General features: G+C 39.1%; 1 protein-coding gene across 2 annotated transcripts in view; it reads right to left on the bottom strand.

Annotated features, from left to right (window-relative positions):
- The window catches only part of LOC111539887 (microtubule-associated serine/threonine-protein kinase 4-like), a 392,884-nt gene that overhangs the window by 199,846 nt on the left and 165,432 nt on the right, over window positions 1-27,606 (bottom strand). For both annotated transcript variants that reach the window (XM_023207890.2, XM_023207892.2), the window contains exon 3: window positions 2,314-2,438. In XM_023207890.2, the coding sequence (XP_023063658.1) occupies window positions 2,314-2,438 (125 nt within the window). The remainder of the gene's footprint in view (window positions 1-2,313; window positions 2,439-27,606) is intronic.

Below are 27,606 nucleotides of genomic sequence, written 5' to 3' on the forward strand. Positions count from 1 at the left end.
AAAATTGTGCCACTGCACTCCAGCCTGGGCAACAAGAGAGAAACTCCGTCTCAAAAAACAAACAAACAAAAAGAAGATATATTACTTAAGAAGACATATTATCACTGTCATGTATTTGTGACAGTGTTGTTTGAATCACAATGACTGACTTGACAATAAACATACAGGATTACTATTTAGGTGTGAAGAATAAAGTTGCAGTAGCTAAAAAAGCACTTCCGTCAAAAAAAAAAATCATGAATTGTGAAGTATTTTCCTCTTTCCTTAAAAAGTAAATAATCAGAGTAAAATAAGCTTTTAATAAAATTCCCTAAGGAGAAAAAGTCCCTTTGGACTTGGGGGTAGGATGGAGGAAAATGCTCTCTACCATCACGTTAATTGTATCTTTTAAAAATAAGCCCCAGTCAGGCACAGTAGCATGCGCTTGTAGTCCCAGCTAATCAGGAGGCTGAGGCAGGAGGATCCCTTGAGCCTAGGAGTTTGAGGTGGCAGTGAGCTATGATGGCGCCACTGTATTCCAGCCTGGGCGAAAAAGCAAGACTTTTTCCCTAAAAATGAAAATAAAAATGAATTTAAAGTCCCAGTATTTTCATGAGAGAAAAAAGATGAATTTTGGTTTAGTCAATTTTGAAGTCAAAAAATATCCTGAAAGAAATTTCTTTAAAAATAATTATTTCACACATTCAAAATTATTCTGAAAGAAGAATCAGGGAATTCCAGAGAAGAAAGGACTTTATAGACTGTTTAATGCCTCTTTTCACCTTACAGGTACAAATGAGGTGAGAGAATCTGAGAGACGGACTTGTCCAAGTTTATACAGCTATCTAATGGCAAAAGCAGGACTAGAGGCTAGACCTGAACAAAATCTCTATCCATTACTGCATTATTTCCAAATATCCAACATAATTTATTACCAATGCATAAAATTAGAAGACACAATACGTTGATTTATATATCATTTGCATCTTCATCAATAAAAAATGTTTAAAAATCTATTTCCATATCATACAACCCTACCAGCCATGCAAAAGTAACTTGTACAGACTTCTAAGTTGAGCCAAAGGCCAAAAGTAGGAAAGGGCCACCAGCACAAAAAAAAAAAAAAAAAAAAAAATCTAATAAGCATGTTAAATATAAAAGTCTACACTGGGGAAAAAATAGAAATGTGTGAGTCCATGCTGCTAACAAATACACATGTATTTATGGAGAGTGCTGAAGTTGGAAAAATCACCATTTTCAAACACAGAAAAGAGTGATCCAGGTAAGAATCACCAATGGATTCTTGGGGAAATTTTGATGAAAAGCGTATTTGCATTGCTTAAAAGTACCTCCCATGTTGCTCATAGATTGCAAGAGAGAAAGTGGTAACTACAGAGAGAAATCAGGCAACACTTTGACCGGATGATCGCAATTAACATCACAGAGAGGGGCAGATGGATGTGATGGGTCTCCAGAGCTCATTCCTTAAGAGGACATGACATCACCAGTGTCGTTCGTATTCTTGCCTGGAATGCAAAACCCTGAATCTCACCATGAGGAGAGAGCAAACACATATGAGAAATATTCCCTTAAAAACAAGCCATTAAACAATTCTTCAAAAATGTGTCAAATGTCATAAAAGATAAAGACTGTGGAAACATCCCAGATGAGAGGGGACTAAAGAGAGGGACAATTTCATGCAATACATGACCCTAGACTGGATCCTACACTGGAAGAAGGAAAATGCTATAAAGGACATTAATTAGCCAATTGATAAAACTGAAATACAGGTGACAGAGTAGATAACTGGATTGTATCAGTCATAAATTTACTCCAGTTGATAACCGTGATAACGAAGGTCTATGACATATAGATGATGCACTCTCAAATAGCTCAAAAAGTCATGTGTGTATGTACATATACACACATACATACACATACACATAAAGAGAAAGGAAATTAAGCTAATTGGGCAAGGCGTTAATTAGTCAAATCTAGATAAAGGATAAACTGGTATTCTAAGAATTTTTCTTATTCTTGCAACTTTTCCATAAGTTTTATATTCTTTCCAAATAAAAAGCTACAAAAAGGCCTAGAAATACTTTCTTTTCTTTTGGGAGACGGGTAGAGATGAGGCCAAAATTGAGAGAAATCCTCCAAACTGGGTACAGGCGTAGAAATTAGCACATTGAAAGCAAGGAATTTCACATTGCCAAATCTGTGCTTAACGTCACACGTGGGTACGTTTAAATATAGTTAAACTCAATTAACTTAAATTGTCCCCAGGGAGGTGGTGAGCTGGAGCAGCCTCCACCGGCGCCCGCGGACACTCACCAGGCTGGCGGTGAGCGAGGGCGCCGACTGGCCCAGGGCCTGGCTGCGCATGCGCACGAGGTTGGACGTCTCTGCAGAGGCCTGCCAGGCCTGTCCTGCCACCGGGTTTGGAAGGAGGTATCTCCCTGTTGGAGTTAAAGAGAAGAAAATGTAAGTGACAGGCAGACGGCAGTAGTCTTATTGCAATGGGGGTGAGGGTTGGGTGTCTATTCCTGGCCAACCTTGTTCTGTATTACTTCTGCCATACCCACTAATAACATTTATTAATAGCAACCTGGGAAAACGTGTTCTAATTAAGTCAGGAGATCCAGTGGCAGGGTCTGGCCCTGACCTCCAACATCATCTCCTGCTTGAGTGTAGCCTCATCAAGGTAGGATGAGGTTTTTTTTTTTTCCATCTGCCTATACCAAGGGAATGTGTTGAGAATGTATCTAAGTACACAAAGCATTCTTAGCATCACAGAAGCAAACGTGTGCATTTGTAAGTGTTTTTTGAAAAAATCTAATATGGAAAGTGATCTAGGACTCAATTATAAAATAATCTACAAAGTGGAGATCGTGACCAACAAAAGGAAGCAGAATTCTTTCAAGATGAAATGGGGCTGGTGCCTCTCCCCCAGCCCTTTTTCTCTGAAGTGCAGGTGGCCATCCAACCTTGTCTGTGGGATACATAATTATATCCATTTGCATAAATCAGGACATCAGTGTCAGTCTAGGTACACTGAGCAATTTCCATCAACCTTGAACTCTAATATATACATATATGTTTTTAAAAGTCAAACAGCTGAACCAATTCACACTATGTTACTTCCTTGGTACATGGACTTGACTAATATTAACACACAAGAAATGGTTTTTGACTTCAGGAAAGTTAGGATGGATATGAATATTCACATAGCAATAAAGGTCAGTAAAAGTCGAGACTGTGTTTAATTTTCATCTGTTTTGCCCCAATATTAGCATAATTGCTGGCCATAATAGCTGCTCAATAAATATTTACTTAACGATGAAAGGGCTTGTAGACATTTTCTTCCAAAAAAACAGACAATGACAAGATGGCAGACCACACAGAGACTCTCATTTGAGGGCCATGTGTTGGGGACTCCAGTCTCATTCCTGTCCAGAATCATGAGGGATTACAGCATGCATAGCTGGTGGCCCTGTAGCACAGGTAACATCTGTTCCTCATTCTTCCCTCAGGCATGCATCCCACAAGCATATTGCACTGGTTAATAACGATTGCAGTATATTAACTAGTTTACCATTACTGTACATGCTAACTACCAGCACTGTCAAAGCACAGGAGCTAGGGGCATCTCCCATCAATTGTCCATGTGAAGAAGTCCATTGCTTTATTTAAGCCAAGTGCTTTCAAAAATTTGTATTTTAGTTGCAGAGGAAAAAATGGCTTATTTTGCCAAAATTGCTTTTCCACTCTTTTATTATAGAGTGAAAGCACAGACTCTGGAGAAAAATTAGATCTTCTTTTGAAATCCTGCTCTGTAGCCGAATGACACTGGGAAACTTAGTCTCTCTTAGACTTGGTTTTTTCCATCTCTAAAATGGGGGCGATAGACTTGACTATGTAGTTATTGAGGGCATTAGAGAAATTTGTAAGTACAGTACTCAGTAAGTGTTAACTATTTAGCCATAACAGCAGTAAAAATGAAAAGTATCCTCTTTATTTGGGCTAGACTTTTCATTCACAAGAAGAAAATGCAAATATATACAAAGGAACAAAAATTACCTATCATCACACCAAAGAAAACCACTATCAACACTTTAGTGATTTTCCTCTAGACTTTCTTTCTACAACCTATATATTCTTGCAAAAACAAAATGTGACACTGATTTTTGTCACCTGCTTCCTGCCAACTCCACATAATAGATTGACCTTTTCCAAGCAAATAAATGCAGCAAATGTCAATTAATTTAAACACTATCATTGAAGATTCCGTGATAGTGAACCTCTGTGGTTCTGATCACCATCTCGAAAACATTCAGACATATTTTTGGACAAGGTATGTTGCATTTGACATCTAGAATTTTAATTTTTTCCTTGCCTTATTTTGAAATGTGAACTAAAAGCTGAACTAAGAATGGCTTTGAGAAATAGGTCCCCTGTAGGCCCAAAAGCAGGTAATTAATGAGGAAGAGCAGGAAAACTATAGATTGCATTTAGGAATGCTGCATTAATATTACAGGGATAAATGGTTTCTTTAATACAGAAATCACTCAGTATTTGAAGGGCTCACTTGTTAAAAATATATACACCTCTAATAATCTGAATCCATTTTTTTCTCCCTCCTATGTCATTTTCTATATTTTATTTGTATTTATTTATTTGTAGTTTATTTGCATTTTCTTTGTTCATGTTTTGGAAAGGGAACGATAAGAGGTACAGAAGCTATATGACGCCAAAGTTTACATGATGGAGAGAACCCACTATAGTCTCACTGTTGTTCTGCCTCCATATGCTTCATTTTAAAGAAAACTGAGGGTAGATTTAAAAAAAAAAAAACTTGGGAGAATTTAATGTAAAATAGAAAAAATTAAAGGCAAAGTATTTTTATTCAGTGAAGAATTCAACAAATCTTTTTTTTCCTTTAGTAGAAAATAATTATTAGGCTGGGTGGCAGTGGCTCACGCCTGTAATACCAACACTTTGGAAGGCTGAGGTGAGCAGTTCCTCAAGGGCTCAAGGCTCAAGGCCTAAGGGTTCAAGACCAACCTGGGCAACATAGTGAGGCCCCATCTCTACAAAAAATTAAAAAGTTAGCCAGGTGTGGTAGCCAAATCTGTGGTCCCAGCTATTCAGGAGGCTGAGATGGGAGGACTGCTTGAGCCTAGGAGGCAGAGGTTGCAGTGAGCCAAGATCATACCACTGCACTCTAGCCTGGGTGACAGAGTGAGACCCTATCTCAACAAATATAATAATAATAATAATAATAATAATAATAATAATAATAATAATACAAAACAGAAAATAATTATTAGATTGTCTCTATATAATTCCCCTGATGTGAGGAAATAAGTTGATTCTTTTCTGTATCCCCAGTACCTGTTATAGGGCCTGGCACTTAGTAAATGTTCAATAAATGTTTTTTGACTGAAATGCAGGGAAACCATACTATTAGAACAATAATTGGTGAAGTCTCAACAGGAAGAAAACCACTGAACAGATAATTTTCTTAAATTTCCTTTACAAGTATAACATAATAGCTAAAATACACTGAAGCCTTATTATATACCAGGCACTGCCACATCCTAACAATCGTATGGGATAGGTATTATTATCTCCACTTCAAACCCAGAGAGGTACATAACTAGGCAAGGGGATACAGCTACACAAATAGGCAAAAATCAGGATTCTGACTCGAAAGCCCAATCTACCCCAGGAAAATATTCACCACATATGCTTAGGTGAAGAACAAGTTATAAATTAAGATAGAATGATTCTATATGTATACAAAAATAACATATATTAAGAGAGAAAAGCACCTGGAAAGATGGGAGCAGAGTGATTCAAACCACAGGCTTGGAATCAGGCACAAATGGGTCTGCAACCTAGGGTGTTTTGTTTTGTTTTGTTTTGTTTTGTTTTGTTTTTTGAGACAGGGTCTGACTATTTCACTCAGGCTGGAGTACAATGGCACAGTCTCGGCTCACTGCAACCTCCACCTCTCGGGTTCAAGCAGTTCTCCTGCCTCAGCCTCCCAAGTAGATAGGATTATAGGCACACACCACCATGCCCAGCTAATTTTTGTTTTTAGCAGAGACGGGGTTTTACCATGTTGTACAATGGTACAATCTTGGCTCACTGCAACCTCCGCCTCCTGGCCTCAAGTGATCCGCCCACCTCAGCCTCCCAAAGTGCTGGGATTACAGGCATGAGCCACCATGCTCAGTCTGCAACCCAGTTTTTACAGTCACATGCAGTTGAGCAACTTATTGAATTCCAAGCCCCCAATATTCCCATCTCTAAAAGGGGATAATAACTTACAAAGTGGTAGATAAGATTAAAGGAGATAATACACTTAGTCACTCGACCTAGGACATGGAAAAGCAGTCAATATACTATCACACTTCATATTATCATAAGACGTGCATCCTCCACCACCACCATAGCAACAGAATAAAACATGGTAACTGGGTACTTAGGCCAGGTCACACACACACACAAAAGAATCATATTGAAAGATACTGAAACAAATAATATTTCTTCTTGTAAGTGATAAAGAGCAAATTCAGAATTGTAGCCATCTCTGGCAGAGAAAATGAGGGGTGGGTGCAGGGAGGAGTATTTTGGATCGGTAATATTTTATTGTTCTAAAAAGTACCAGCAGGGAATAATAGTAGGGTTTGCACTTCAACTTTAAAGTGTAAATGAGGAATTAAGTTTTTGATTTGTGGTTTTAATAAATTTAATAAGAAATTTTTTAATGTATCTGGAGAATGTAGCAAATATTAAGCTTTGATAAAGCTGGCCGATAGGTATATGGAGTTGTATAGAATTATTCTCTATTAATTTCTGTACCTATTTTATAATATTACTTTTAATAATTCATAGCAAAAAAATGCATTTTGTATTCTTGCATGGCAAACTAGTCAGGAGCATCTTCCCTCAACTCCTCAAGATGGTAGTTCCTATGGCCCAGGTCACGGACCCCAGAGGTCTGGGTGATCATGGAGGACTCCTAGGTCCTAGGTTGAAAAGCAAGGAGCCAGGGGAAAAATTAGATGGGGAATGGTAGCAGAGAGGTACCATGAGGAATCTCAACATCAAAGTCACAGCAACAGGGACTGGGAAAGGCTCTCTCTCTCTGCCAGTGAGAGGGCGAAACAAAAGCAGGCATAACTCCCAGGTAAGGCCTCAGTACAGGAAATTCATAAGCTAGGACCCTGGCTCAATGAGACTACGCATGGTTCAATGAGAAGTTGGACTCTGAACAGAATCCAGAACCAGCACCCAGTGCTGGGGAACACAAAGAAAGGAACACCTGAGCCATGCCCTTTCTCTCCCCACACTCTGAGCCACGCTTTGAATACTGCAGTTTTGTTACATCTCACAGGATACCGTAAAGCAAGCAGAGACCACTGAGAACAAGCATGCATGCCATCTCGTCCTTATCTGAAATCACTCAATTTAACATCATGTACATTTATGGCTATCTCGTTTAAGTCCAGTCTTCGTAACAAGACCAAAGGTGTGCCTTCAATTCCTTTGTTACCTCAACAGCCTAACCCAAAAGACAAGACTTTGACATCCAGTAACTGATCTGTCCTTAGCCCATATTTTTATATAACACCTTCTTCAAGCCCAACAGGACAGAAACATCCTTGCCAGTAAGGGTAAAAAATTAATTGCTCTAGTCGTGGTTGACTTTAATGTCAGACTGCTGAGTTCCTGTTCTAAATTCCCTTCACTTATAACATGAATTTCTCTAAACCTCAGGTTCCTGCGTAGAACAGGGCCAAACTTTAGGGCTGTTGTAAAATCTAAAAATAGAAAATATAGAATGAACACTCAATAAATATAAGCTTAAAAAATAAGAAACACCAAGAGCTACCCAACACACATTAAATTATAAAGTGAGCAGAAATAAAATTTTGTTAAACCACTGGAAAAAAATTAGGAAGCACTTACATACATATACAATGAAATGCTTATAATGCAATGATGGGTTAGATTTTAGATGTCGTTATTTGCATAGGTCTTGTCCTGAGGAATCATATGAATGTTACAAATTGGAGGGTCTGTTAATACAACACATGGGATATTTTATTCCTGCCTAGACCCCCATTAGTGTTAATAGAGAAAAGAGGACAACAGATGGATTTAAGACAGTCATTAGAAGGCACTAACATGATACTATAGTTGATAGTGATCACATTGAACTTTACATAAATTCACTTTTTGATGACTATCAAGAGCCTCTAAAAAGTGTGTTGCTGTCGTATTCATGCATCATTTGCTGCCTACAATTTAAGAAAATTAGCATCTGTCAATGGCATTATTCAGCTGCACACGGTAGAAATTAATGGATAATACCATTTCTAATTTGTCGTATGAGAGGTGAGCTTGCCTAGCAATCTGGCTGCTCTATTTTAATACCGAACTGAACTTGTTGTTACAACTGGAACTGGATTAGCTCTGTGTTCTTTGGAAAAATGTTTCTAAAATTCTACTATGCTTATTGAAACATGTATCAAATGTTTTCTACTGGCATGACTAGAAATTTAGAGGCAATAAATAAAGGTCTGTATTAAAGCTGGATTCAGTTGGACGGATTGATACAAGAGCTTGTCAAATCTCAACCACAGAGGTGTGGGTTGTTTGAATGGACTTTTTGTACTGGTTATTTTTGCTGTTTGAGCCAAAAGGCCTCTAGTTAACAGAGTGGAAAGTTCTGTAGCCTTGTATGGTTATATGTATATTAAAATAAATACATTACTGAATCTAGACCCAGATCATGCCTTGGTTCTATCAAGCCTACATATTACCTCTCCTGGAATGTGTTTTCTTTTGTGTGTGTTTTTGTTTGTTTTCTTTTTTGTTTTTGGTTTTTTTTTTTTTTTTTTTTTTGAGACAAAGTCTCGCTCTTGTCCCCCAGGCTGGAGTACAGTGGCACGATCTCGGCTCACTGCAACCTCCACCTCCCCAGTTCAAGCGATTTTCCTACCTCAGCCTCCCGAGTAGCTAGGACTACAGGTGCCCACCACCAGGCCTGCCTAATTTTTGTATTTTTAGTAGAAACAGGGTTTCACCATGTTGGCCAGGCTGGCCTCGAACTCCTGACCTCAAGTGATCCACCCATCTCGGTGTCCCAAAATGCTAGGAGTGTTACAGGTGTTAGCCACTGTGCCCAGCCATGATACATGCTTTCAAGGCACCCCAAAGCTGAAAGTATCCCTCTGAAGTAGAAAAATACCAAGTCTCCAATAATTTTAGCAGAGTGGCCATACTTTATCACTGGGGAATAATGGTACCTGACTAGATTTGAAAGCTTCCATTAAAAAAGTTCCGTATCACCTGAAGTGCAACATATATTTATTAGCCAGTCCATAGTCTTACATTTTAGGTTATTTTTCTTGGACTACAAGCAGGACATCAAAGAGAAAATAAGACCTAGTAACTACATAACAAAGCTCTCTCTTGATATGATCTCTGGTTCTCAATCATACAGGAGAACTCTGAAAAAAATATGTACATCCCTCTAAGGTACCAACCAGGAAAAGGGGAAGCTGAAGTGGCCCAGATATTGCTATCAAGGGTTTTGGGGAGATTTTAAGGACGGCTATAAAAGGAAGGCAGGAAGAACAAGGGTAGCACTGCAGAAGTTAAGAGAATAGAAACAAAAAGAACAATGGCAAGCTGGCACTGAATTGGTGCCATGAGCAGGCAGACAGGGCACAGGCTCTGTTGCCAAACCTTGTTCTCTCGTCCTATATCTTTACAGGTATATAGGTTAATAGGTTTTGGCTAACAGCCTCTCTTTGCCTAGACATCTCTACTGAAGCTCTCAAAGCAGCTCCCAGAAAGTTCATACCCACCACTAACCTGGAAGGAGGGACATTCTCACCATTTTACCTTCCCCTGTATCTAGTAAAATCTCTCTTGCTTAATCTCACTTCTGGGTAAATACACAAAGGAAGTAAAAGTAGGGGCTCAAATAGATATCTGTATTCCCATGTTCATAGCAGCATTAGTCACAATAGCCAAAAGGAGGAAACAACTCAAGTATTCATGGAGGGATGAATGGATAAACAAAATTATATATATATATCAATGGAATATTACTCAGCCTCAAAAAGGAAGGTAACTCTGACTTGTGTTATAACATGGATGAACCTTGGAGACATGCTGAAAGAAATAAACCAGTCACAAAAGGTCAGACATTGTATTAAGAGGTGAAGCCAGCTGGACTTCCTGGGTTTAGTGGGGACTTGGAGAACTTTTCTGTCTAGCTAGAGGATTGTAAACGCACCAATCAGTGCTCTGTGTCTAGTTAAAGGATTGTAAATGCACCAATCAGCACTCTGTAAAAACGCACCAAATCAGCACTCTGTGTCTAGTTAAAGGATTGTAAACGCACCAATCAGCACTCTGTATAATGGACCAGTCAGTGCTCTGTAAAATGGACCAATCAGCAGAACACAAGCGGGGCCAAATAAGGGAATAAAAGCTGGCCACCCAAGCCAGCAGCAGCAACCAACTGGGGTCCCCTTCCACACTGGAAGCTTTGTTCTTTTGCTCTTCACAATAAATCTTGCTGCTGCTCACTCTTTGGGTCCACACCCCCTTTAAGAGCTGTAACACTCGCCACGAAGGTCCGCAGCTTCATTCTTGAAGTCAGCGAGACCACGAACCCACCAGAAGGAAAACTCTGGACACATCTGAAGGAACAAACTCCGGACACACCATCTTTAAGAGCTTTAACACTCACCACGAAGGTCCGCAGCTTTCTTCTTGAAGTCAGCGAGACCAAGAAACTATCAAAAGGAACCAATTCTGAACACGGTATGATTCCATTTATGTGAAGTATCCAGAATAGTCAAATGCATTCTTTCATAGAAAGTATAACAGTGGTTTACAGGGGCTGGTGGGAGTGAGGAATGGGGAGTTCCTGTTTAATGGGTACAAAGTTTCAGTTTGGAATGATGAAAATATTCTGGAGATGGAAAGTGCTGATGGTTGTACTTAATGCCATTAAATTATACATGTAAAAATAGTTAAATGGTAAATTTTGATATATATATATTTTACCAGTGTTTAACCTGCCCCCTAATCCCTTGCTTGGCCAATACCACAGTGCTTTATAGAGGAAAAAATAAGGAGATCCTTTTTGTTGTCCAAAAGGATGTATCCACATTAACTATACCACCACCTGCTTTTGCAAATTATACTTTATAACATAAGCCCTCCCAGTCATTTATAAGTTAGAGGAAATGAGCTTTTAAAGAACCTGTCAAACTTAAGAAATGAAGAAGGGGCAAAGACCGCAAAGAGTCACTGTCTAAATCTGGGCAGAATTCATGACTCAGCAGCCATCACCCTAATTCCAGCCATCAAAAGATTCTTCTTCTCTGCCCCATTGCTCACTCCTAAACATTTGTTCCCTCATCGTCATGACTGTCATCCTCACAGGCAATTACAGCTTCCCTTATTCATCTTCAGCTGTGCTCCCACAACAGAGACATGGTTCCCTTCATCTTCCACTCACATGGGTGACTGACTTCCAATTTCTTGTCCTCACTGCAAAAGAATGACTGTATCTAGACAGCATCAACAATGCTGCTAAATCACTCTTCTTAATGGCATAAATGAATACAATTTGAGAAACCAACAGATCTGTGACCAGAAAGTGCAGAAGTTCACTGACTCCTATATTGAACTGCTATTCTAGCCTTTAAAAAAAAAAAAAAAAAGTGCTGTGTGTTTACTCACACAAGGGAAGTCCAAAGCAGAGCCTTGACTGTAAGTGCTTAAAGACATCACTGACTACTGACCAATGATCTCCAACTGACAAGGAAACTGAAAGCCGGACCAAGAGCACCTGCAAGTCTTTTGGAAGACTGGTTCTGGGAGTAGGGTGATGCCAAGAGGGCATCAAGATCTTAATCAAGATTGTAAGACTCAAATTTTTTTGCTAAACTGTTTTTCCACAAGATTCAAATCCACCAGAGATGCCCAATTTCACTTTTTAGAATATTATCACCAGCATTCCATACTTAACATAGAATGCCAACACCACATTGCTAACTATAAAATTTGCCTGGTGAGCGAGTCAGAGCATCACTGTGAAAAGAAGCTCCTAGCAAGGGGTACGGGTAACAGAAGTTTTTCTTTCAGGCAAGCCCAGGCAGACTAAGTACCTGACAAATGTTTTAAGGAGTCACTAAAAAGCCCAATTCCATGCTGTGAGAGAACTAGGGATGGGTGAAAAATGATAGAACATACATGTCTACAATACAGAAATCAAAGTCTTTGAACAAACCATGAGGCTATGGAGCAGAAACTCAAGCTGCCACTGCCACTGTGAACCAGAGCTGCAGTGTTCAGAATAATTTTTGGTATGGGTAATATGGCAAGGTGATTCAAAGATAAAGTCATCTTTTCACCCTCAATCATAGATAGCCACCCTGTTACTCTTGCCATGATATGATAAAAGAGCAAAAATGCTAACACATAGTTTATTTTTAAATGGAAACACATTAAAGTCAGACTTAAAGAGAAATATATTTGACCTTTCTTTTGATTTCCCTTAACTTGTTCCTAAAAAAAAAAAAAACAGTATTTCTTCTTATCTACCAAGATTATCACTCTCAGTCAAATTCTAATAAGGGCAGATATTAGAACCAAATTAATACATGTGACAAAGCTTGGTAAGCTATAATGTTTCTATTATTACAAGCATATCACTGCCTTTGGGCTTACCAACACCCAGCAAATTCTCCCATTCTTCAGTAAGGCCCAGCCCTGGCCACCAACTCCCTGTTTTACCCAGACCACCAACGCAGTTGTCCTTCAGCTAGCATTTTTCTGGATTTAAAATTCTTATCAAAAAATAAATAATGGTTTGGCCCCAAACTCCAGTTGCAGAGACCAAAGACTAATGTGACAACTAAAATTGATTTTTAAAGAAGTATTAAATAGAGCCTACACTAATGAAAACATGGTAACAAGATTCTGACATCAAGCAGCGTTGCTTAGAATGAATGTCTGCCTGAGTGAGGGCACCCAAAGAGGTGGGTGGTGGCGGTGTCTGTGCAATGCTGGGCAGAGGTCAGTGTTAACATCTGCAATCTGGTCTCCCTCAATTCACGTATTGAAATATAATTCAGTAGAATGAATTGCTAGACATGTCTAACCTCCCTGGGAAATGACAGATATTGATGAATGCTGCTGGCAAGATATATGGAAGGAAACGGCAAATAAATAGAACCATTTTTTCTCAGAGTCATTTTGTGGATATGTGGAACAGCTGTTAAACTACTTGTCAGCTCCCTCTTCCATCCTCCCTCTCTCCAGCTGCCTTATCTACACCTTTCTAAAACCTCCCTGAGGACCAGTACCTGGCCCTCTTTAAAATAATATTCAAATGAATAAGAGTCATCTCTTCCTCCTCCCCATCACACTACGACTTCTCAATCCAGTCAGTGCAACCCTAAGATTTCACTCCATCTAAATGTGTTCACCTCCAGATCCTTGAAAGACCCTTAATTTCTAAACTTGTAAAATCAAACTGTTGATTTCAAGTCTATCACCAAAGGTCCCAGGCATGAGGTTTAAATCCTAAAATCAAACCCTGGCTACTATCATGTATCCACCATGTGACTTTGGATAGGCTTAACCTTCTAAGTCTCAGTTACCATAAACATGCTGTACAATGATGATGATACCAATCTTATGAGGTGATGAGAACTAATTTAGAATGTAAACAAAGAACCTATCATACCATCTGACAAAAGGTCCAAAATAAATTATTACTTTTTATCCACTCTACTTTTCAATGTTAAACAGCTCCTCCTGGAAACAGTCCTCCTCCTTGTCATCTTCAGATCAGATCAAATTCTCTCCAGCACTGAGAACTTGGAGCATACCCGGTTCTTGTTTCATCCACCAGGTGGACTCAGGAGTACAGAATGGAAAGGCAGTCAGACATCAGTTTGCATCCTCCTTTCACCATTTAGTAGCTAGAGAGCCCCGGATAAACAACTTGACCTCTCTGAGCTTCGATTTCCTTACCTCTAGTGATGACGATAGTAGGTAACACATGTTAAAGTGCCCAGCACAAAATTGAACACACAATTTGTGCTCAGTGATAGTTCAGGTCCCCCTCCAGGATGCTTTTACCTATTCTGGTACCACTGGAATGGACTCCACAAGTAGGATTCAATGCCAATGGTGCCAACCAGGAAGGCTACTACCCTTACCTTCCCCCATCACACCACCCACTGCTATGTGTAGGTACACATGTACAGAATGCCATTTATTTATGTATGCAGTATGTTCTACTATACTGTAACTTGTGCATCTCATCTGTTTTTGTAGCCCCACGTCACACCTAGCTCAATATCCTGCATGTGAAACACACTAGACTTTACAGAACCAGATGCATGAGTCTGTGTGTACTGACTTTCCATCTGTGTCTCATTTATATTTCTCCCAAGGATCATATTTTTCATTATTATTTAGTTACACATTGCCTAGAAGAATATTTAAGTTTGGCTCAAGTGTTTGTTTTATAATGACAACAATAATGAAGAAAACTCAGAGGCCTTAAACTTGATATGGAGGAGACCATGTCACTTCTTACAGCTGTGATTTTCTCTTCTAAAAACCATCTCAAAAACAGTCTACCATCTCCACAATATAATGTATATTTTCAAGGTAAGCTAATTAACCTCAATACCCCAGAGGACAACTTATATTTGATATCTTACTTCTTGGAGAAATTACGAATCCTACTCAGTGACACTCTTTTGCTCACCAAGATGCTTTGATGGATGCCCTCAAATGTCACTGGCAACCCTGAGACACAGAACATTTCTGACAACCACCCTACATCTAAACAGTTATGACAGAGGCTAAGGAGTTGGGGACCAGTAGTTTTACAAGAGAAACAAAAAGAAAAGCCGCCATAGAGGTGACAAAATAAACTCCATATCACAACCTATGCAGAAACTTCCAGACAAGTCTAAATTTCCTAACAGTTTCTCTATTTTTACAAGGAAACTCTTACATACGGTCTAATTCACATGATCATGTATTTCATAATCATGTAATCACATCTCTTTCTTTGGAACACTTGCTAGTTCCATGCTAGGGCTATTCCAATAGATTTCAAATACTTTCTCAACAACAATATCTATGTATGTTACCTGAAGAATGTAATATTTTTGTCTTAAGAAATGCTTGTCAATATCGATCAATGAATAAGAAATCTAGAGCATAACCATAAAATATTTCCTCAAAAATACCATAGTGCATCTCCTCCAGCGCCTTCAAATGGCCATTTGTTAAAAGTTCCTACTTTTGAAGTGAGAGATCTCAATTAGGAACTGGGTAACCTGCTCTCCCTCCTCCCTTATGAGGAAAGTTAATGCCCACTCTGCCTGGTTTCAAAGCAAAAGGATCTAAGAACCATTGTTATCCAACCCTGCATGCTGAATTAAATCCTAACAAAACACCAATTGCTTCACAAAACAATGCCCTTGTTTTTAAGATGAGAAAAGTCAAAGCCAAGATTAGTATCATGACTGCCTCTGCACTGCTTGAAAATTAATGGTAGGTGTAGGGTTGGAATCCATCCTTTCCATTTCTGGTCTATCAGTTGTCAGTTGCCACTGACAACTTCTGAAAGCTCAGATGACATGAAGTAGCCCTGAACTCCAGGGTCAATGCTTCATGTTTTACAGTAATAGTTTTGCCAGCTACTTAGCATTCCTTCTTAGAGAATTCAGCCATGCTTATGGGGAATCAGTGGGCTGAGTGGGAAGGTAGTCTTTTGGTTGCTCCAATCACCCTCCAAATGGTCATCTCTCAAGCTTGAAAGCCAGGTCATTTTCTTCTAGCCATTTCATTAAATGCATTACATCTCCCATTATTTGATCCACAAAGAAAGCACTGTGACTACTGAAGGCATTGTAATAGGGCAAATGCACACAAACTTTTAGACATCAAAGAGTACAGTATATCATATATCAGAGCTGCTTGGGGTTGTCTGCAAAGATGGTCCTGACTCCCATGTGACTAAGCAGCTACGGGGGAAAACACACACACACACAGACACACACAACACACGTGCACGAAAACGATATTGAATGAATGTCTATGTATAATGCCTCTAAACACTTGCCATTCATACCATGCCTGTACCTATGAGACTATGTCTGATAACTCCTAGGCACAGAACCATTCCAGTATTTATTGATAAGATGGCCAGATTTAGCAAATAAGAATACAGGATGCATAACTATATTTAAATTCAAGTAAATTTGAATATATATGCTCCTAACATAGCACTGGATACTAAAAATATTATAGTTGCTACTGGGTATATAGCCAAAGGATTATAAATCATGCCGCTATAAAGACACATGCACACGTATGTTTATTGCAGCACTATTCACAATAGCAAAGACTTGGAATCAACCCAAATGTCCATCAGTGACAGACTGGATTAAGAAAACGTGGCACACATGCACCATGGAATACTATGCAGCCATAAAACAGGATGAGTTCATGTACTTTGTAGCAACATGGATGCAGCTGGAAACCATCATTCTCAGCAAACTATCGCAAGAACAGAAAATCAAACACCGCATGTTCTCACTCATAGGTGGGAATTGAACAATGAGAACACTTGGACACAGGAAGGGGAACATCACACACTGGTGCCTGTCATGGGGTGGGGGGAGGGGGAAGGGATAGCATTAGGAGATATACCTAATATAAATGACAAGTTAATGGGTGCAGCACACCAACATAGCACATGTATACATACGTAACAAACCTGCACGTTGTGCACATGTACCCTAGAACTTAAAGTATAATAAAAAAAATTATTAGTTGCTTATCTGAATTAAAATTTAATTGGATACCCCATATTTTATCTGGCAGTATAAGAATTAGAAATGCACAAGGCTTTGCTTTGAGGATACAAGGAAAAAGTCCTCAATAAATTTATAAACTAGCAAACAGAATGATAGGTACACAAATAAAAAAATTAAAAGTAATCTCTCTTTTAAGAAAAGAACAGCGTAAGATGGTATCAAAGGAGAGAGAGGTGGAAGAGTCAGCAAAAGTAACATGACGGTATTTGGAATGGAATCTGAATGTAGAAAAAGGCCTTAAAGATTACATGTTTCATTATCAGTTTATACACCTAAGAGGGCAGGGGTACAACAACACTCATAGCCACAGGTATGTGCGTGATGTATTATTCCCCACTTTGTTTAGTGTTATTTACATATACACCACTGCAGCCAAAAGCTAGCAAAATGGAGCAAAACCAAAATAAAACACTTTGCACTGAGATTCCTGGCAACCAAGACAAAAAGAGAAACAGTGGGTTTACTCAGCTGTCATTATTTAACAAAAGAAAGAATTCAAATTATGAGACCAATCTAAACCCTTTTTTCTTGATCTGAGCACAGATAAACTTGTTTCAGAAGTTTTAATAAAAGGTCAATGACATACATAATTATTAACTCTCCTTCGGAGTAACTTAGGGCAAAAATACAGGCCATCCTACATTATTGGAACTAAATAAAAACCAAGGGTGCAATGCAGTGTGTGCATGCATACATGTAAACACATACATACATGCCTCTTCTTTACACAGACTGGGAAACTGGGAGCTGCACAACCTTATGCAAAATCCTTCTTAAAGCTGAATTGGGTGCAGCATTAATAATTTACAGCAGTCACAATTTGTCTTAGTTTGTGCCTCTACAACAAAATAACAGAGACTGGGTAATTTATAAAGAACAGAAATTTATTTCTCACAGCTCTGGAGGCTGGAAGTTCAAGATCAAGGTGCTGGCACGTGGTCTGGTGAGGGCCTTCTTGGTGCATCCCCGCATGGCAGAAGGAGAATGAATGGCAAGCTCACCAAATGCTGCTGTGTAAAAGAAGCCTCTTTTAAAAGGGTCTCAGTCCCATTCATGAGGGAGCAGCCCTAGGATAGCCTAATCATCTCTTAAAAGCCCTACTTCTAAATACTATCAAACTGGCAACACTCGAATTTTAGAGAGGACACAAACCATGACACGATTGCCCCTGTGTTCTTACTCAAAGAAGGAAACAGACATTTAAGTAATATCATTCTCTCTTTTACAAGTCAGCAATGAGTTAAATGCAAGGAGGGGACTTACCCTTTGCTCTCCCTTCAGGCTTAGGTCTGATTCAGATGCCTGAGACAATACTGTCAAAGAATAGAGAAATTATCTGTCTAGGCAGACACAGGAAAATAAATTTAGCCCTCACAATGTGTGGTGATTAAGTACTTGAATGACAATGGAACATGACAATGACAAATGTGGGCTACCACCACCAAAGTCATTAATATATCAGAAACACTAATTTTTACAAATCTTTCAACTTCCCGGTTGATGGCATTTGCATTTCTTTACCTACTCTTTTTCCTGTGGAACTGACATAAAGTCAGCATCATTTTCAGTTTCTATCTGGGAAGTTAAAAAAACTTCTACATTCCCAGTGGCTTTGATTGGCCACCAAAAAATGAGCTGTAAGCAAGAGATGAATGGCCTGGGTGTGCTCAAGTGACAGGACACCTACTAGCAGCTCTAATAGAGGCAAAGGTGGGCGTCCTCGCGCAGCAACAAATAAAGCCTGTGTGTGTGCACAGGGGTTCAAGGGAGGGTGCAGGGGCTGGAAAATGAAGAAAACCCATTTTCTACAAAGACTTTCCCTCCCTCACCACGGTAGCTAAAATTATTTACTACTTAACTCAAAGGGACCTTGAGAGTATAGGATCCAACCCGCCCACTTGACAGATGAAGAAACTAAGAGCCAGCAATAAAGACTACTTAGAAGTTGACTTGGGACTAGAATCTGGACCTTAGATCTCCAGTTCACGTTCTTCCATTTACACCCTGAAACAGTAGTATAAGATGGCAAGATGCTGTCTCTACCCAGGCAAATCACTTGCTTTCTTTAAATTCTGTTTCATTTAATTCAGTGATCCCATTCTCTCTCTGATCTATATCTCCCACTCCCTACTGCATCGCACCCTACTACTCTCTGCCTCTGTTGTTCAGGGGATTCATGTATAGTGCAGTTTACTAATTCCAGTACACGAGCAGTTAGCACCTCATTAGTACTGCAGTTTGTATGAAATAAGATGTCACTGGCCTTTTACTTTGGAACCCAGTAGTATATGTCAAGCCACATAGCCTTTCCCCATGTTTCCTATAAGAGGGTAAGATCCTTAAAAAAAAAAAAAAAAAAATTGAAACATGAAGGGAAAAAGTACAAAATAGAAACTGAAACATCACCAGAAGAGCCAGTTACCTATGTCCAACTCTGTAAATGCGTTCCAGCGTGGTGTGAAATGGCACCACCCACCATCTTCTTACCTTTCCCAACCTTACTTCCTCCTCCCCCAGCAACTCAAGGACACGAAGTGTGAGATTTACTAGTTCGTACTAATTTTCCAGTATTTCAATAAATCTTTCACACTGTTAACTGTAATATAATCAAGTCATTGTTTGTGGCTTCCTCATCTCTACTAAAGACTCACAGAGGAGCTAAAGCCACTTCATCTCTGAGGGTCTAACAAATACAGGGAACTGAGAAGATGAGCTTGGATCGGTGTGCTTTTCAGACCCTAAAAGAGCACAGTGCATGAAGGACAGGAAAGCCATACCCAGACGCGCCTGGGCCACAGTCCATCCTGTCAGAAAGAAAGAGAGTTCCAGGGAAGCACTAAAAGACAAAACTAAAAAGCAGTGGAAAGAAAAAGGAATATGATTACGCCTCATCCAAAAAGCTCAACACCTTGATAACAGGCTTTAAAAACAAAAGCCCTGAAATCAGTTTCTTATTCTAAAGGGAATTCTAGGAAGAAAGCAACTTAAATTTTTAAGATATGGATTCAATAAATTAATCTTGTTTCCTCGGGAAGGACCAAAGCCCATTATTTGTAGAATCACACTAGAACCTAAGAAATGAGCACGGGAGTGGGGGGAGGAAGCCTTCTGTTCACAGATCCTGTTATTCTGTACATTTTTGGTTTAAGTTTCTTCATTAGACTAACTGGCATACAGAGCCTCCTGAGAGAAATATATTTACACACAGGTCTGGCACAGTGGCTTATGCCTGTAATCCCAGCATTTTGGGAGGCTGAGGGCGGGTGGATCATGAGGTCAGGATATCAAGACCATCCTGGCTAACACGGTGAAACTCCGTCTCTACTAAAAATATAAAATAATTAGCCGAGTGTGGTGGCGGGTGCCTGTAATCCCAGCTACTTGGGAGGCTGAGGCAGGAGAATGGGCGTGAACCTGGGAGGTGGAGCTTGCAGTGAGCCGAGATCATGCCACTGCACTCCAGCCTGGGCGACGACAGAGCGAGACTCTGTCTCAAAAAAAAAAAAAAAAAAAAATTTACACACATACAAGTTTTAAATTCATGCCAGGAAAAACTTTAAAGGACTACCAGACATCCTCCTCTCTGGTGTATGTTGAAGAATCCCAGTTACTGGGTTTGGTTTGCCACATTTAACACACCCAGCCAAAGGTCCAGATAGCCAACATATTTTGCAGCTGATAATGGTTTAGCTGTATCTGAGTATTTTCCTGCCCGAGTAATCTTGAAATTCTATGTCAACAGTGATTGAAAGCCCACGTTACCTTTTGCTCTGCAAAGGGGGCTTCAAGCATCTTAAGAGAAACTGAGCCTCCTATGGAAAACATGAACTAACACTCAGGACCAAGTGTTAAGTTTTTCAAACTATGAGGTACGGAACTGTAAAACTGATTTCGGAAGTGCCCAATTTGCTGACAAAGCATGGCTCCCAACACTATCCAGAGCTCAGGTACACATCAAAGCAAACAGCCCGGTCTCTCATCTGCTCCTGGGTATAAGAGAAATGCTTTTGATTCTTAAAGTCCTCATTCAGGTTCTTTCCTTAATTTTCCCCTCATGCCTGTCTTGTCACCTCCTGGGAAGGCTTCCCTGGTGCAAAATGCCTGAAGGAGAGACTTGGGCTCCCAAGAGGCTGCAGCCTGACTCTGAACAAGGTGGTGGCCACTTGGCAGTTTCTAAGTGTCAGGTGACCTGGGTCTGGGAACCACCACGTGAGCCCGTTAGAGGGGCAATGACTCATCCATAGACCATCTGCATGGGAGATGAGCTCCAGCAGAAGGCTCCCTGACAGAGAGCCACTGGGAGGCAGCATCTGCCAAAGGAACTCGCTGACAGCTGCGCGTCCCATTAAGTCTAGGTCTCATGAGACCTTCCTACTCCTGACAAGGAGGAATTGCAACACTTACAAAAATACATCAAAATAGTCACACCTTCTATCTAGAATACCTAGATAGCAAACAAAATATCCAGGATATAAACTGTCGTAGGAGCAGTAAAGACAATAAATGGTTTTAAAGCTTCTTAAAATCATGCATTGTCACTGGGAAGAAGATGCTAACAGAATTGCCTGTTCATTGCCTGGTGACTCAAAAAAATTACATAGAGACATTCCTCAGCTTAAAAAGCTATTACTGATGAACTACACAATTTTTTAAGTTCTAAAACAACACTAGAGCGACTCAAGAGAATTCTTGTCCTTAGTTATGTGCCTTCAGCATAGCGATTTTATAAATACTAAGAACTAGTAAAACAAATACCAGCAGGATGTTTTTAAGTCAGTAAAACCTTAAGTGTCAATTCTTTGTGGATCTGGGCTTTTTCTGGTTGGCCAAGAGCCAAGAAACCAAATTGGGAGTATCACAAGAGAGCACATCATGAGAATTATAAAGATTCTTTGCCCTTTAAAAATTTCAAATGGCGCCAAATTTCAAAACATCGTCATGTACCGCGTAATGTTTTGGTCAACAATGGACTACACGTAGGAGGGTGGTCCTGTAACAGTATAATACTGTATTTTTACTGGACCTTTTCTATGTTAGGTATGTTTGATACATAAATACTTACCACTGTGTTACAGTTACCTATGGTATGCAGCACAGTAACATGCTGTAAAGACGTGTAGCCCAAGAGCAATAGGTTACAGTAGGCTAAACCAGGTAGGTTGTGTAAGTATACTCTATGATGTTTGCATTAGGAAATCACATTCTCAAAATGTATCCCCGTCATTAAGCGATGCATGACTATATTAACATTTTAGTCACCCTTCAGGGGCTGGTTAAGTCAAACTCAGTTCACCCACTGCTCGCTCCCCAGCCCCACCATGCACCCAAGTCCCAGCTTCTAGTCCTGTTTCCAAATTCCCACTGGCTTTGGCTCAAGCCCCAGAAATATCCCACCATGGGCACTAAAACTGCCTCTCATTCCTGTATAGCTCAGGTCCACCCTCCTCACCACTCTTATGAATGACCCTTGACCAGGCCTCTCTCTGTTTTCTGGAACCAGTATACCCAGTACATGAATTTCCCTGGTGCTTTAACCTTTTGCACAAACATGTAGACCGGCTTCACTTTCAATTCATGATCTCAGACTTTTAATGGGCTGTCAATGCTTTCAAGAAATCCTACTACATTTATAGCTTCCCTTCTTACTCTTCAAGACTATGTTATACCTCCTTCTCTTCTCAATTCCCATATAACCCTCCCAACTGCAACCCTTCCCCCCATGGTCTCTCATAATGCACTGAGAAAAATGAAGCCACTAAATCCAGTAACTCTCTGCTTTTTTTTTAAGCAAATGTATTAAGATTACTGATACAACTTTTTAAATTATCTCATTTTGATACAATTATAGATATACATGTAGTTACAAGAAATAATATAGAAAGATCCCAAGTACTTCTCTTTACCCAGTTTCCCCAATGGTAACATCTTAAAAAACCTTAGTACAATATCACAACCCAAGAACGGATATTGACACTGTCAAAGAACATTTCCATCATCACAAGGATCCCTCGTGTTGCCCTTTTATAGCCATACCTCCTTCCCTCCTACCTCATCCCTTCCTTAATCCCTAGCAACCACAAATCAGTCCTCCAGTTCTATAATTTTATCATTTCCTCCTCTGAAGATGCTTCTCTCCTTCTGTGGTTCCACAGTCCTACTTGACATACCTATTTAGTATGTCTCATCGGGCATTTCAAACATACTCAAAATCGAATTCATGACATCCTGTGTCTTTGTTAAAATCTATTTCTCTCCTAGTCTTTCCTGACTTAGTAAGTGCCCTGCTCCCCCTATCTCTTATCTAGCTGAATGCTGACGCAAGGCCAGCAGAGGCCATATTTCCCTAGCACCCCCCCAACACATACACACACACATGTGCACTTTACATTCATCTGTGACCAGGCGATTAGATCTTTCTAAAAGAATAGGAATGGAAATTAGCATGTCTCTTCCAGGCTGGGACTTTTAAGAAGTCAGAAGGGTTTCTCCTCTCTCTTTCTACTTCTACCAACTGGAAACGGGGTACCTCAAGGCTATTAAGAAGAGCAAAACCAGAAGATGGAATGTAGGTCCCTGAGTCACCATGGGAGGAGAGTTGCCTATGAACCCAAACATTTACTTTGAACTCTACATGGAGCAAGAAATAAACTACTATTGTGTTAAGCCATTGATATTTTCTGGTTTGCTTATCATAGCATGTAGCATTATCTTAACACACACCATTTTTATACAGGCATTCTTTTGATGGTGTTACAAAACTGAAGAAATCTAGAGTGTATAGGAAAGTTTAAGTTGTATTTAAGTGTGACATTTAGTAAATACCGAAGCTACCCACAAAACAGCCATACTTTATATAAATTATCTTGAATCTGAATTATTTCAGACTTGCCCACTAAGCTAAGGAGGCTTTTAGGTATGAGAAACCCATTGGGTACTACACAGTAATTAAAAGCAATAGCTTCCAGGTTAATTTTAAAGGAAAGAATGTTTTCTGGGATTGTGTTGTTCCTTTCTCGCTTCAAGTAAAAAAGTAACACTAAAAAATGCCTTTTTAAAAATGTTCAGACGTTATTCCAAATTGATTTCCATAGTCCAAAAAAGAAAACTCTCTTAACTTTCATCCCAAGATAGAACATCATGATTCTAACAGCTTTAAAATTCTAGTTTATATTGTCTGCAAAGCTGATTTCTTATTATTATGTGCATGTTATACACATATATAGATTTTTGTCTTTCTTTTACATTCCAACCAACCCAAACATTTGGGGTAAAAAAAAAAAAAAAAAAAAAAAAAAAACTCTCTTCATGGGGAAAAGCAGCACTCATTTTCTGGCTATTAAGGCTGCAACATACATCACAGCTGTAGAATGCAGGACAAAGATTTGGGGCATGCATTTGCATATCAAGAAGCCAGGATTCAAGATCCCGAGATTCTGTCCTTCATTCTGCAGCTTCCTCACTGTGAGCTGTCGGCATATTACCAACAATATCCATGCCCAGACTTAAGGGTCTGTATAATAATTAGAATAATGCTCCACTTCCTCATCAGGGGGCTCCAAAGCTCAGTCAATGTTTACATGAGGCTTCTAGGTGCCTATTTAGCAAACTGTGGACCTTCAAGACAGGAAATACATCAGCCTCCAAAATAAAAATCCAGGCAGTAATGTGCATAGTAAGCTCCGGGTCTACTGTTTAAATGCCAGTCCTACAAAAAACGCACTGGTTATTTTCTCGTCTTTAATCTAATGCCCTTAGTGATTCAAAAGTTTAGTTAGGGAGGAAAATGTGAACATTTCAATCATGAGTGTCTATGCATAGTGAAATTATGGGGTTTTAGGCTTTTTCATTATAGTGTTTTGTGTTTTCTAAATTGTCTACACTGAATACATATTATGTTGAAATTTAAAAATAGTTAAATTTTACTGTAAAAGATTTTTTTAAAAGAAGCTAACTAGGATAGACTGAATTATCAGTTCCAATTCTTTACTCCTCTGGAGTAACATTAAAGTCAGCTCTCACATCCAGATTCAACTAACTGTGGATCAAAAATATCTGGAAAAATATAAATAGTGATATGATAAAAATAATACAAATGTTAAAATACAGTACGGCAACTGTTTACAGAATATTAATATTTACACTGTATTAGGTGAAATAAATCATCTAGAGATGACTTAAAGCTTACAGAAGGATATGCATAGGTTACGTGCAAATACTACACCATTTTATATAAGTGACTTGAGCAACTATGAACTTCGGTATCCTGGAACCTGGGATCTGTGGATACTGAGGGACAACTGTACATACAGTCATGCATTGCTGAGCAGAAAGGACACATTCTGAGAAATGTTTCCTTAGGCAGTTCCATCATTGTGCAAACATCATAGGATGTACTTTCACAAACTCAGATGGTGTAACCTACTATGCAACCAAACTACAGGGTATATAGCCAATTACTCCTAGGCTACAAACATGTAGAGCATGCAACTGCACCTAATACTGTATGCAACTGCAACACAGTGATCAGTATGTGCATATCTAAACATGGAAAGCTACCTTAAAAACACAGAATCAAAGATTATAAAGTGGTATGCCTGTATAGGGTACTTGCCATGAATAGCTTGCAGGAATAGAAGTTGCTATGGGTGAGTCAGTGAGTGGTGAGTGAATATGAAGGCCTAGGACAGCACTGTAGGCTTTAGAAACACTGTATACTTAAGCTACGCTGATTTTAAAAAAATTTTTCTTTAATAATAAATTAACCTTACCCTACTGTAACTTTTACTTTATAAACTTCTTAATTTTAAACTTTGACTTTTGTAATAACATTTAGCTTAAAATACAAACACATTGTGGAGCCGTACAAAAACATTTTCTTCTTTATATCCTTATTCTATAAGCTTTTTTTTCTATTTTTTCTTTTTCTTTTTAAACTCTTTTGTTTAAAAACTAAGATACAAACACCTTAGCCTAGGCCTACACAGAATCAGGGTCATCTAGTCATTACCATATAATGGGATTTTTTCAGTTCCGTTATAATCTTATGGGACCACTGTCACATATACGGCCCATCACTGACCAAAATGACTTTATGTGCACATGACTGTACCTGCATCCTGGCCAAGGTATCAAAGGGAAGTGTGCTTCTACCCCTTGACTCTGGGCTTGACCATACCATTTGCTTTAGCCAATATGAAATTAGCAGACATAACACCAGCAGAAACTTGAAATGTGCCTGTACAGGAGAACTTGCCCTCTCATGCTCCTGTCTTTCATAAGGAGATGATGCCTTTGGTAGCTGCTGGTCTAAAGAAGAAGACAGACACATAGAGCAAATCTAGCCCCAAACTGCATCCTGGAACCAAGCCCAGTAGGGCCCAGAGTGACCTACAGCCAACCCCCAACTGACCTATAGCCATCTGAACAAGAAGAAAATACTTATTGTTGTCTACCATTGAGATATTTGCAGTTATACAACATTACTGTTGTTGACTGATACACCACCAAATGCCACAGAAAAACTCAGGCTCAAAAACTATCCCATGGATTAAGCTGCAGGGTATAAAAAAGGCCATAGCATCCTTCACTTGCCCATTTTTAAAGAGAGCCTACTCAACCATCACTCCAGTTTGAGAAAATTCCTTAGCAGAAAGTAATTATTTCCCTTCTCCTCATTAGAGACAGATGCTCCTCATCTTACAGTGGGGTTACATCCTGATAAACCCATCAGAAGTAAAAAATATCCTAAGTCAATAATGTATTTCATATCCCACTAAACTCAGCATAAAGTTGAAAAGTCAAAAGCCAAACCATAGTAAGTGGGGGACCATCTGTATATAATTATTTAATTACAAATATAGTAAGTCTTAGGAAGTATGAGACACTATGAGACCATTTAACAATGGGATTTCACATTAATATATTGTGGGTCTCTTTCAATATTAAAACATATTCTTTATAATATGACTTTTAATGTTTACAGTTGTTTTCCATTTTATATGCATACCATAATGTTTAATCAGTATTCATTTGCCAGCTATTTAGATAATATGAAATTTTAATTATTATAAATGGTGCTGCTTTAAATATAACTAAGGTTAATTCTCTTGACATATGACTATTTCCTTGTGATGAATTCTGAGAAGTTGAATTTCTGGGTTAATCAATGTGTGAATTTTAAGGTGTTAAATATGTACTAATTGCCTAGTTTTACTTTATTTTTACAATTAAATGACTGGGAGCCCTACAGATTGAGTTAGCCACAAATTCCAACTGAGTGAATAATTTTCCCATCTAAGATTCACTCCAATTAATACTGCTGGAATTAAGAATTTATTTAAAACCTAGGTACTGAATATGCTAGGAACAGTGTAGCAGTTGTGAGCATGAACTCTGGAGCCACGATGCCTGGGTTCAAATCCTGGCTTTGCTGTTGTGAGAACTGTGACCTCAAGGAAGTTACTCAACCTACTTGTGGCTCAGCGTTCTCATGTGTAAAATGGGCTAACAGTGTCTCCCTCATAGACACATAGAGATGCTGCAAGGATTAAATAAGTCAATAAATATAATTCCCTAAATATAATGCCTGCTACACAGTAAGCTTTTAATATTAGCTATCATTATTAGGGATAAATATATAAATTAATCACAGATCTTCCTTTCAAAAAGCTAAAAG

Source organism: Piliocolobus tephrosceles, chromosome 4, assembly GCF_002776525.5.
Source record: "Piliocolobus tephrosceles isolate RC106 chromosome 4, ASM277652v3, whole genome shotgun sequence".
Taxonomy (NCBI): domain Eukaryota; kingdom Metazoa; phylum Chordata; class Mammalia; order Primates; family Cercopithecidae; genus Piliocolobus; species Piliocolobus tephrosceles.